Source organism: Somniosus microcephalus, chromosome 5 (assembly GCF_052327205.1).
Source record: "Somniosus microcephalus isolate GS21.2 chromosome 5, FLI_Smic_1.0, whole genome shotgun sequence".
Taxonomy (NCBI): Eukaryota; Metazoa; Chordata; class Chondrichthyes; order Squaliformes; family Somniosidae; genus Somniosus; species Somniosus microcephalus.
In genome coordinates this window covers 81,480,862-81,493,083 of record NC_140991.1, presented here as the reverse complement: position 1 = coordinate 81,493,083, position 12,222 = coordinate 81,480,862, and the positions used below count along the sequence as shown (strand labels likewise).

General features: G+C 43.4%; 1 protein-coding gene across 1 annotated transcript in view; it reads left to right on the top strand.

The window, feature by feature from the left end:
* Positions 1-12,222, top strand: part of LOC147117152 (disintegrin and metalloproteinase domain-containing protein 22-like) — a 173,969-nt gene that overhangs the window by 114,286 nt on the left and 47,461 nt on the right. The window contains exon 14 of the mRNA XM_085987893.1: positions 3,306-3,396. Within this exon, the coding sequence (XP_085844019.1) occupies positions 3,306-3,396 (91 nt within the window). The remainder of the gene's footprint in view (positions 1-3,305; positions 3,397-12,222) is intronic.

The following is a 12,222-nucleotide window of genomic DNA, read 5'->3' as shown; positions in this document are numbered from 1 at the left end:
ATGCATTTTCAGGCCACTGCCACCCTGGTTATACCAGGCAGCCAAAATTAAATTCTAACCCTGTGAACCCAATGAATGTAAAACAGATTGAAGAGATGGAGTTTAATGGGGCTAAGTTTGGAGCCGTGCATCATGCGGATGATGGGAGGAATATTAGTCGAGACTCGAAGTCTGGTTTGAGCCCAGAGCAGGGATGAAGCTTGATTTTGGTCATAATGATTGAATAGAGTGCATCATCTTTGCCAAATCACTGAATTATAAATGGAGCAGATAGAATTAACCAAAAGGGCAGCTTTCTCTCTTGGAGAGCTGGCAACTAAACTGTAACCAAAAAAAAAATGGTGGAACGGAGTATACACAAAAGTAATGAAAAGTTGGCCTCTGTCCAGGGACGGCCAGAAGCAGTTGCTGCTGGAGAGGCAAGAAAATAGCAGTTAATTCTTCTTTGTCTAACAGATTATACTCAATGATTGCAGTAAAGTAACTGTGGCCTTAGCTGGTTTAGGCAGATAAGAAATGGTTTTATTAACATAAAAACTTTGTTAATTGGAAGAACAGAAACGATCAGAATGTAATTACATTTTACCAAAGGTAGGCGACTCATTAAAACAGAGCTCTTTCATAAGGACAACAGTTATAATCCAGAAAGACAAAAAGAGAATTTAATAAATCAGCGTCTCTCGCATTTTGATTGAGAAAATGTTGCACATTGTGCCCATTTCTAATTTGTATTAAAGCTTACATACTATACAAACACCCATATCTAACTAGTATTATAAAATGTAATTACTGTACATGTATTCATTGTGAGGTTTTATAGCTGTCTCATTCTGTTAGTATCACAGAAAATGCAGTACATTGGGCTGTATGTTGCTGTCAAAATAATGGTGAGGCTAATGAGGCTTTTTGTTATTTATGCACAAATGCTACAGCAACTTCAGGTGAGGGTAGATGTGCAGTTAAATGCAGATATCCAAAAGTTGCTGTCCATGAAAATGGCATCTCGCTGGCTGGCTCACCGTTGAAATGCATTGAATGGCATGAAGTTGCTGTATTTGCATGGTAGATATGAACTAAACTCGCCACAGAAAGTCAAGTCTTGTCCATTTCAGTCTAAGTACCCTTTTAACAACGTGCTAAGTAACTGCCAATAAACTTCCCTGCACTGAAAATTAACTATTATAACTGTGGAGTCTCATTTCTTCAGGTTTTAATTGTTGTTGGAGATTTTAAAAATGTAAAATTTTAAATTAAAACCAATTTTTTTTACTTTTTCTTTGTCTTTTTTTCCTCTTTCTTAATCTAATCTTTCTTTCTCTTTCTGTACCTGATTTGACATTGAATTCACCCACTCTAATTTACACATTTTTGCTCTGTTCTTGCGCTGTTCATTTCACAATCCTTCAATCTAATTGGTTAAGGAGATACACAGTTGCTTGTCCTGTTTAATCAGATCCCTCGCTGCCTTGTTATCAGCTCGCACAAACTATCATCGCCATTAACTGGGCAAGGGCAAGACTAACTAACGGCGGATGCTGTTCATTGCCCTGCCACTGCAAATTATGGCCTAATATATAATTCAGCAGGAAAATTGAAAAGACACGATTTTATGATTATTGAATCTTGATGTTGTTCCATCGGGTTTAGATTTTAAAAAACGTCTCCCTCCTGTAAAATAACCATTATTATAATGAAATCCTATAAAACCTGTGTTAACATTGTGCCATTAGTTACAGCATAACATTGGTAAACCATTGTTACACAAATACTGACAACATCTACTTTTGTACGTGTTGAAATAATAATTGTGCCACCTATTTGAGAACAATCTTTGATGGAAGTGTAATATACTAACTTTCAAAGAGTTTGTTTTATATCATCTTTCAGTCTACAATGAGGAGAAATGAACATTTTAAAATCAATATAATTGGCAGGGGGATGGGTAAATTGGAATTTACATTGTGGGATATTATCACAATGATTTAACTATGAGGAAATTCATAGGAATAGTTTTAGAAATTTGAAGACCCCATCAAAATCTATTGTGAAGTACTTATCTCCACAGCTGTGGATAAGCAAGCCATAACACATGTAATATTAGATTACATTGTATGTAGTATCAGATTGGTTTTACTAGTTTTACTTTTGAGAAATTTGAGACCAAACTTCAAATTCTATTTACACTGCTCATTCTAAAGGTGCGTGTTCTCATTTATATCTTCTTCTTTTAGATAATTCTATCTACTGCCACAATCTGAAGCTGTACCTAATATTACTGAATTTCTGTCAAACTTAATTATTCCTAAAAGATTTCACATCTTTCATTTTTAGTTGGTACTGTTTTTTGCTGGTGATTCTGTATTTTTTAAAAATAATTTGATGTAATTATGAAGAAACAACCTCATTTAAAATTTGTAGTCCCTGGTTCTCTTAATTCCTGTGATCTTCGAGATCTGAAACTTGCAAATCCTTTTGTGTTCTTTTAAAATGGCAGTTAGTGGGTCTTATTAATTGCCAGGAAGTTCATAATTGAAAGGAATTTGAACTATGCAGGTTTCCCACTGTGAAATACCTATGTAGTGCACTAAGTGTGGTATAGTCAAACCCGCACGTCAACCCAAGCACCCCACCCACCCGCCCCCTCAACCACCGTCTGCCCCACCTGTGACAGAGACAGAGACTGTAGGTCCCGCATTGGACTCATCAGTCACCTGAGAACTCATTCTCGATTCCGAGGGACTGCCTAAGAAGGAGGAAGGTATAGTCATAAATAAAGGTAAGTGGCTCATGTAAGCCTGATATTTTCTTAAATAAACAATTACAATAGACCCATCTGACTTTGAAAATCAATATTTTGCGTGGCCCTTAGTTGTTCTAAAAGCATGACTAATTCTGTTGTTTTGTATAGTGAAAAGTTAAGAATTGTTCAGCATATTAGACTGTATCAATCTACAAATAGTCAGGTTTTAATATTTAATGCCATTGAAAATGAATCATCAAATACTCAAGAGGGCAAATAGCATTTAATTCTCTAATAGACTGGTAGAACAGAGTGGCCTCATGAAACGAATTGAAATGCATTAATACTGGGAATTTCCTAGGGGGTTCCCCCAATCAGTTGCCGTAACTTTGGCAGAAGATTGACAGAAACCCCGTTTATGTATCTAAGTATATATTCATAATGTATTAAGGACTGGAGTGAATGACGGTGTGAAGCAATATGGAACATACGCAAATTAAGCTTAAATGGTTACTTACTGGTTTCTCAGGAGATTAATGGTTGTGTTCCTCTCCCATTGTCGCAGGATCAGTTAGAACCAATATTATTATAGGTGCCATCGCAGGGACCATCCTGATGGCAGCTCTTGTCTTGGGGGTTGCAGCATGGTTTTACAAGTGAGTATCAAAACTTTGCCCTTCTCTTACTGCGTGACTTTCTTGAGCTCATTTCCAAAATGTCTTAAAACGATATTTAAGACAACCACAATAACCGAATGCACTAGAATTTATACTATCAGAATTTTCTAATGGTGTTACACTTACTATTAGTATATATTTTGCTACTTTTGTTGACCCAAATAAAGCAGTAAATAGGTAACTTCAGAGCCAGTTTTCTGAGTTCATGCTACCGGCAGGGAACCTCGCCCACCAGCCACGCATATTAGGAAATCCATGAAATGACTGGTGGGTGAAGAATGCTGCCAGCAGCACCAACCCAGAAAACAACCCCATCTTATCCTGCTTTGTAAGGTGAATTTGTACAGTGTGAAGTTAAATAATGATTTATGTATCACTGGGGGGTAATTTTGACTTTGTGTGATAGTGTAAACTGGGTGAATTCAATGTGGGGGGGGGGGTAATTTTGACTTTGTGTGATAGTGTAAACTGGGTGAATTCAATGGGGGGGTAATTTTGACTTTGTGTGATAGTGTAAACTGGGTGAATTCAATGGGGGGGGGGGAATTTTGACTTTGTGTGATGGTGTAAACTGGGTGAATTCAATGGAAATAAAAATTGGAAGAGATGGAAATGGGATGCCAATTTGCTATGACCCATTTTACACCATCACGCAAAGTCAAAATTTCCCGACTACCTTTTTTCCTTTTAATTTTATCTCTTACCCCTTCCGCAGAGGCTTGTTCTTGTGTTTCATTCAAGAGGAATTTAGAGAATTTTTCCTGAATTGGCTGCGGATTTTTTTTCTCTGATGTGTTTTGTCCTCTTCCAAGAAGTAGCATGGTTAGGGGGTTGCAAGGTTGCTTCATTGATTAGAGGGACGGGTTTGATGAACTTGATGCTCTTTGCTTGTCCTACTTTTAATATGTTCAAAATGACCATTTTGCATGTCTAAACTCAGACATGAGTTTTTTGCAGGCTACTTAAGTGCTGAGTCAAATGCTGTCCTCGCCCAATGCCTAAATGCACACTTCTAGCAATAGTGATCAAAAAATGGAACCCTTGCTGCTTCCCTTCCCTCCTCCAGCTCAGAATACTGAGGTCCAATGCAGATCCATCAATGATCCCCTGGCTGCCATCAACAAAGTCAGCATAGGTCAGCTTGGGCATGCTTTGTTGGCATGGTTGGTACCAAACTACACAGTGCACTTCCTTTTTGAGCCATTATGGGAACTTTGTAATTATTTTGCAAACAGCACGGTTTGATACAATAGCAAAATACTGCAGATGCTGGAAACCTGAAATAACAGAAAATGCTGGAAACACTCAGCAAACCAGGCAGCATCCGTGGAAAGAGAAACTGAGTTAACAGCTGCGATTTTTTCAATGGAGGCGGGTTGGCTGCGGGTCAGGTGGTTTCCGGCTTCCAGTCCCGCTCCCAACTGCATCCGGCCCACAGATGATTGACCTTGTTAAGCTCGCCCTGTGGGCTTGCCGACCAATTAAGAGGAAGCCGGTCAGATGACATCATTTGATGATGCGTCATCTGTCGGTTTTCTTAAAGGGACCACGCACAATTTTTTTTGACGGCTGATTTCTCCGTGTTTGACAGCATTGATGTGCTGCAAACACTGACAATCACTGTACAAAAGTGAGCTCTTGCACCCAGGATCTCCAGTGACTCCCTCCATAGGCTGGAATAGATAGCAGCTGCAGGTGAGGTGACAGACGCGATCTGTCACTGGTGAGCGAGGTTCTCCCAATGAGGTGGCACTGGATATGGATTTCAAAACTTGTTACCTAAAAGAAATGTATAAATGCATTAAAAATGAATTTCCCAACATTTTCTTACCTCTGAGACTCACCAGTGCACCATTGGATCCTTCACACCACTTCTGCAGCTGTCATCAATCTAGAAACATTACAGCAGACTCACAACACGCCACACTTACCTGGCGTGGTGTCCAGATGTCAGGAAACCCGAGGCAAAAGCGGCAAAATTTTAAAAATAGCCTGTCAACTACTAGCAACTACCTGTTAATAGGCAGGTAATTGGCTTCAATCCTCTTCCCCCCGCTAGGTGTCGGGTCCATGCGCAAATCGGGGACCCGAGACTTGGGAAAATTGTTTGGAGGCGGGTTGACAGCGGGCTCTCTGAGCGCCGGCAAAATCCAGCCCAATGTTTCAGGTCTGTGACCCGACGTCATAACTGGAAAAAGTTGGAGATGTAACAGGTTTTAAGCAGGTGCCGAGGCAGGGAAAGGGAGGAGGGGAAGAAAGAATAAAAGGAACGGTCTGTGATAGGGCGGAAGGCAGGAGGGGTTAAATGTTGCGAATGGGGATGGCAGAATCGTCAACAGCTGCAGCCTGAAAAAATAGGGGCCGAGGTTATAGTCTGAAATTGTTGAACTCAATGTTGAGTCCAGAAGGCTGTAAAGTGCCTAATCGAAAGATGAGATGCTGTTCCTCGAGCTTACACTGAGCTTCCGTGGAACAGTGTAGGAGGCCGAGGTCAGAGTGGGAGTGGAGCTGGGAATTAATGTGACAGGTGACCGGAAGCTCGGGGTCTCCCTTACGGACTGAACGGAGGTGTTCCACAAAGCGGTCACCCAGACTGCGTTTGGTCTCCCTAATGTAGAGGAGACTGCATCGTGAGCAGCGAATGCACGTTTTGATAAATTTCTTCAGGAATTTTTGAACTTTTGACTTGACTTTTTATAATATCTTACCAATGGATCTCTCCAGCATTGCTTATGGTAAGTCGAAGGAAACACTTCCTTATAAGGACAGGAATGTTATACCATGTAGTACACAATGTATTATTGTATTGCTATGTGTGATTTAGAGGTCTCAATCTTCAGCTCAGTTGCACCCTATAAATGAGTGTAATTAAGCTGTAGTGGCGCTTCTTAGTTTCCAAACAGGCAGGCCACTGGGCTGTGGGGCTTTTAACATCGAGTAGACGCGTGTCGAAATAAAACGTTCCCAAACGTAGCTTTGTCTTTTTAAATGGTTTACTATAACACTTAACAAACAGAATTACAAAGCAAACACGTATAAATGAACACGGTCAAAAACTGTACTGCTCCAAACCTCACAGCTTCTGCCTCTTTCACCACGTGCAGTTTAAAACTGTAAGATGGCTGCACCCATGTGTGGCTTAGGGACTGTTCCATTGTGGCAAGAATGAAGGGGGTGTCGGACTATACTACTGGAGCAAGAAAATAGGGGGTTTCTTAATACAATAAGTCGTTCAGGTAAATTAACTGTATTATGCCATTTAGCCACTATTTTAAAGTATCTTCTTAAGCTTTTATGGCTCTTACATTCCGGCCCCTAATTGACTAGGCACATGAAGCATATCAATTACTCAAACATTAAGAGTCATAAACTAATGAGTTCAACATATTTACAATACAAGGAGCTTTCACGCTGCTTCTTGTAGCAGGCAGAGCTTTGTGATCGGTCTCTCCAGGGTACTGGTCTTGGTTTGCAAACAGACGCGACGAACGACGCCTCTGGAGTCTGGCATGGTCTTAATTATTTTTCCCATCAACCAAGAATTTCTAGGGGCTGAATCATCCACAATTAAGACAATGTCTCCGACGATGAAGTTCCTCTTTATTTTGGACCATTTTTGATGCTCCTGTAGCAGAGGTAAGTATTCTCTTGTCCATCTGGTCCAGAAGAGGTCTGACATATACTGAACTTGCCTCCACTTCCGACGGGCATACAGATCTTCCTTTTTGAAGACTCCCGGGGGCATGGCTGGCTGTGTTTTCAACAACAACAGGTGGTTCGGAGTCAGGGCTTCGAGGTCATTGGGATCATCTGATGTCTTAGTTATCGGTCGGTCATTAATGATGGCTTCGACCTCGCACAGAATGGTTTGGAGTCCCTCGTCGTCCAGCGCTTGCTGCTTCAGTACAGAACTGAGTAGTTTTCTTACGGTGCGTATCTGTCTTTCCCAGACACCTCCGTGGTGGGATGCAGCCGGAGGATTGAAGATCCACTTAATTCCTGTTTGCATCATGGCTTCCTGTATTTTAAGCTGATTCCAACCTTCAATAGCTTCCCGTAGTTCTCTCTCCGTTCCGACGAAATTAGTGCCATTATCAGAACGCATAATGGACACCTGTCCTCTTCTACAGACAAAGCGCCGCAAGGCGTTAATACAGGAATCAGTGTCAAGCGTGTGTGCCACCTCAATATGAACTGCTCTGATGGTCAAACAAGTGAAAAGCACACCATATCTCTTGACAAGGCTCCGTCCTCGCTTTACCTCGAAAGGCCCGAAATAGTCCACCCCTACGTTTGTAAATGGGGGCTTGTCTGGTAACAAACGGTCTTCAGGCAGGTCTGCCATTTTCTGCTCCCCAGCTCTAGCGTGTAACCGTCTGCAAACAATACATTCAGAGAGTATTTTTCTTATTACGGAATTAGCTCCTGGAATCCAGTATCTTTGTCTTAGCTTCGCAAGCACGTGATTCCTCCCACTGTGTCCAATACTCTGGTGTATATGCTGAAGAATGAGAGTAGCAACCCGGAGGTCCTTAGAAAGGATAGCAGGATGCTTGGCCTCCTCTGGCATAGCAGATTTGTTTAGTCTCCCTCCCACCCTCAGTACTCCATCTTGCAGTGTAGGGTCCAGCTTGTAGATATGACTACCTTTCTTGATTGGAGTATTTTGCTGTAGAGCTTCGGTTTCTTCTGGGTATCTTTGTCTTTGACTGAAGCAAACTATCTCCTTCTCAGCCTTGGCCAAATCCTCCACGGTCAATGAATTCTTGCTCAATGTGGTCTTGTGCTGATGCATATACTGCTGTAGAAGCATTCTCTGCTTATCAGGGTTACTTTCAGACTGACTGATAGTGGCTCGGTACTCTTTTCTCTTACTGCTCAGGTGTAGCAGCAACTCTTTCAACCTTAGAAACCATGCAACTGCTTTCCTCAACTGGTGCCATCCTGAGAAATGGTTAACAAGCTTGTTCACTGTGTCAAAGTTCTCTTTCGTAGTTATGAAATTTACTGTGACTGATCTCTTGACTTCGACGTCGTCTTCAGTAATCTGACTTGGCATATCTGGTCTTTCTGGCCATGATCTCTCTGTTTCCAGCAGATAACTTGGGCCTTGTATCCAAGTTTCACTCCTCATGAAGTTTTCAGCCTTCAATCCCCGTGAGGCTTGATCTGCTGGGTTTAATGAGGTGTTTACATACCTCCATTGAGATGGTTGTGTAGCTTCTCTAATGGATGAGATTCTGTTTGCTACGAAGGTCTTGAAGCGTATCTTCTCATTCTCTATATACTTCAGCACCGTCGTGCTATCCGTCCAGAAGACAGATTCTTCTAATGGGAGCTGTAACTCTTTACGCATCACCTGGTCAACTTTAACTGCAACAACCGCTGCCGTCAATTCCAGTCTCGGGATGGTGACCTGCTTCAGCGGAGCCACCCTGGATTTTCCCATGAGGAAGGCACAATGTTTCTGGCCCTGTTGATTTGTCAGCAAGAGGTAGGTAGCCGTGCCATAGCCGTCCTCACTGGCGTCCGAGAAATGATGTAGTTGAGCCGTCTTTGTAACTCCAAAACTCGCGGGCTTGATGCATCTACTGACGTTGAAGCTAGAAAGTTGTTGCAAATCTGTCAGCCATCTGTGCCATCTCTGAGCTTGACCTTCTGGGATATCTTCATCCCATCCTCTCTTGTCTCTACACAGCTCTCGTAGCATCAGCTTCACCGGCAGAATGAGTGGTGCCAGGAATCCGAGAGGGTCGTAGATGGAACTGACCATGGAGAGAATCCCTCGTCTTGTGGATGGTCTTTCATTCACCATTATCCTGAAGTTGAACGTGTCTGACTCGATGCACCATTGTACACCAAGAGCTCTCTCGATAGGAAGGACATCGTGGCTCAGGTCCAGATCTTTGACTTCAGTGGCTCTTTCCTTTTCTGGGATAGAAGCTAGAACTGCTCTGCTGTTGCTTATCCACTTAGTCAGATGGAATCCTCCATTCGAACACAGAGTTCTAAGGTCTCTTGACAGTGCGATGGCATCGTCTTCTGTTGACACGGACTTCAGACAGTCATCGACATAAAAGTTTCTGAAGATTGTCTCCACAGCCTCGGATGGTGCTTTGCCTTTGCCATCTTCTGCAGTTTTTCTGAGAGCGTAGCTTGCACAGCTGGGAGATGATGTGGCTCCAAACAGGTGTACGGCCATTCTACATTCCACCATCGCTTCGCTAACGTCGCCATCTGGCCACCAAAGGAAACGCAGAAGATCAGCATCTTCGTCAGGGATTCTGACTTGGTAGAACATTGATTCTATGTCTGCCATCATGGCAACGAGCTCTTGTCTAAACCTAGTCAAGACGCCAATGAGGGTATTAGTAAGATCAGGACCTTGAAGCAGCTGGTCATTCAATGAAGTTCCTCTGAATGAGGCGGCGCAGTCAAACACTACACGGATCTTTTTCTTCTTTGGGTGATACACCCCGTGATGAGGAATGTACCAGACCCTTCCATCGTCTCTGTTCAACTGTTCTTCGGGCACTTTTACAGCATAGCCTTTCGCTATGATGTTTCTCATGAAGTCTTTGTAGTCTTCGTGAAAGTCGGGGTTCTTGTTCAGCTTTCTCTTTAGATTGATGGCGCGTTGCTCTGCTATGCAGCGATTGTTCGGCATCTTCGCGGTCTGTCTTCTCAGTGGCAAACCAATGTGATAGTGGCCATCAATGAACTGTGTAGACCTTGTCATCAAACCCATGAACTGATGGTCTTCTTGTGACATCTCTGTCTTTTCCTCACAGCTGCGTTCTGAGAAGTCTGCGTTGAACTGCTGTATCAACAGCTCTTCAATGCTTGCGACAGAGATGCGATTAACTGTGACGTTTTGTCGTTCCTCCTTGTTCGACTTGTGGCCATCATCTCTCCTTACCGGTCCATTGATTACCCATCCAAGGGCTGTCCTGACGGCGTAGGGTCCGTCATCCTTGCTGTTTATCACCTGCCATGGCTCCATAGTTTTGTAGGCATTGGTTCCAATTAATAGGCCAATTTCTGCTTCAATGTATGGGAGACGCACCTTTTCTAGGTAGGGCCATCTATCCACATCCTTCTGCAGGGCTAGGTTCCCTATTCTAACAGGAATCTCCCTCTGTGTGAAAACATTAGGCAGGTCTATGAAGTCCTTCTCTTCAAGTCCACACACTTCTAGGTCTGACAGGATGTAGCTTTGCATTGACTTCTCATGACCCATGGTGCGTAATAGGATTTCTGTTCTTCTGCCTCTAACGTTCAGCTGTCGCATGAGTGATTCTGTGCAGAACGTTGCTGAACTACCTGGATCCATGAAGGCGTAAGTCTCCACAACCTTCTCACTCCTCTTAGACTTGATCCTTACTGGTACGATGGCAAGAATACAGTCACTGTCACCGGCCCCAGTGAGTCCACAAGTCTCTGGTTCTAGCGACACCAGAGCACTTGAAACAACCTTCTCGTCGGTATTGTTTTCTTCACTCTTCTTAGAGACTTGTTCTTCTTTATGGATATGCAGCAGACTGGGATGTTTCCGAGTGCACTCTCTGCATGTTGTTCTTTGCTTACAGTTTCTACTCAGGTGCCCCTGAGAGAGACATCCAAAACATAGGCCGTTGTACTTCAGGAATTCGATTCTGTCCTTATGTGGCTGTGCTTTGATGTCGCTGCAGAAATCCAATGTATGATTCTTCTGGCAGAATAAGCATGGCTTCTGAAAGGCATTAGCAGGCGTCACTGTGCTGCTCTTTTTGGGAGATGAGTTCTGGGGCCTTTCTTCCTCGGCCTGAGTGACGATAGTTGCAAAGCTGCTTCCCCTGGAACCACCTTTCCTGAGAGTCTTTGATTCAGCAGGCTTGGCTTTCACTCTTCCATCGGTGGTCGGGCTGACATCCTGGATGTTTCCAAACAATGGGTCCCTAGCAATTTTAGCCTGTTTGTCTATGAAATTCACTAAGTCTGCAAACCTGGCTCTACTTTTCCGTCTCTCCATTATCTCAAAGGCTGTTCTTCTCCATTGTTCTCTCATCCTGTAAGGAAGCTTAGAGATGACGATTCTCATAGTCGTAGGATTGTCCATCTCTTCCATGAATTCAACATCCTCCATGGTGTTGCGACATCCTATGAGGAAGAGAACATATGCGTTCAATGCCTCTCCGTCTTCCGATCTGATCTGTGGCCACTTGGTAGCCTTTTCGATATATGCAGTGGCTATCTTCAGCTCGTTACCATAGTGCTCCTGCAGCAACTTCCTGGCTTCTATGTATCCCCGGTCCGGTCTCATGTGTTCACAGCTTCTGACCAGGTCTTGTGGTTTACCACTGGTGTACTGTCCCAGGTAGTACAACTTATCACTGCTGCTCTCTGTCTTGGAGTCGATGGCTTGTTCAAAGGATCTGATGAAGGGCTTATACTTGAGTGGGTCGCCTTGGAACACTGGTATGTCTCTTTGAGGGAGTCGAAACAGATTCTGTTGTTTTACAAGCATCTCTGTAATTTCGTTCTGACGTTGCATCACTCGGTATAGGCTTCTCCCTGTGTCTTCAGGCCTCTGGTGGTCATCAGCAGGGTCTAGTCTAGACCGTCTGACGTCTGGGGTAGCATCACGTGCTCCTGTTAGTGGAGAGGCCACTCTTCCACGCTGTAATGCCGGGGAATTGCTTTCGGGCTCTGTTGTAACTCTTGAAGGTGCCCTGGATCCAACTCTATGTGGCAACGTTGACTGGCAGTGGCTCCCGCCGTCCCGTGAGCCTTCATAATCTTCGTACGCACTCAACCTGGCATCTG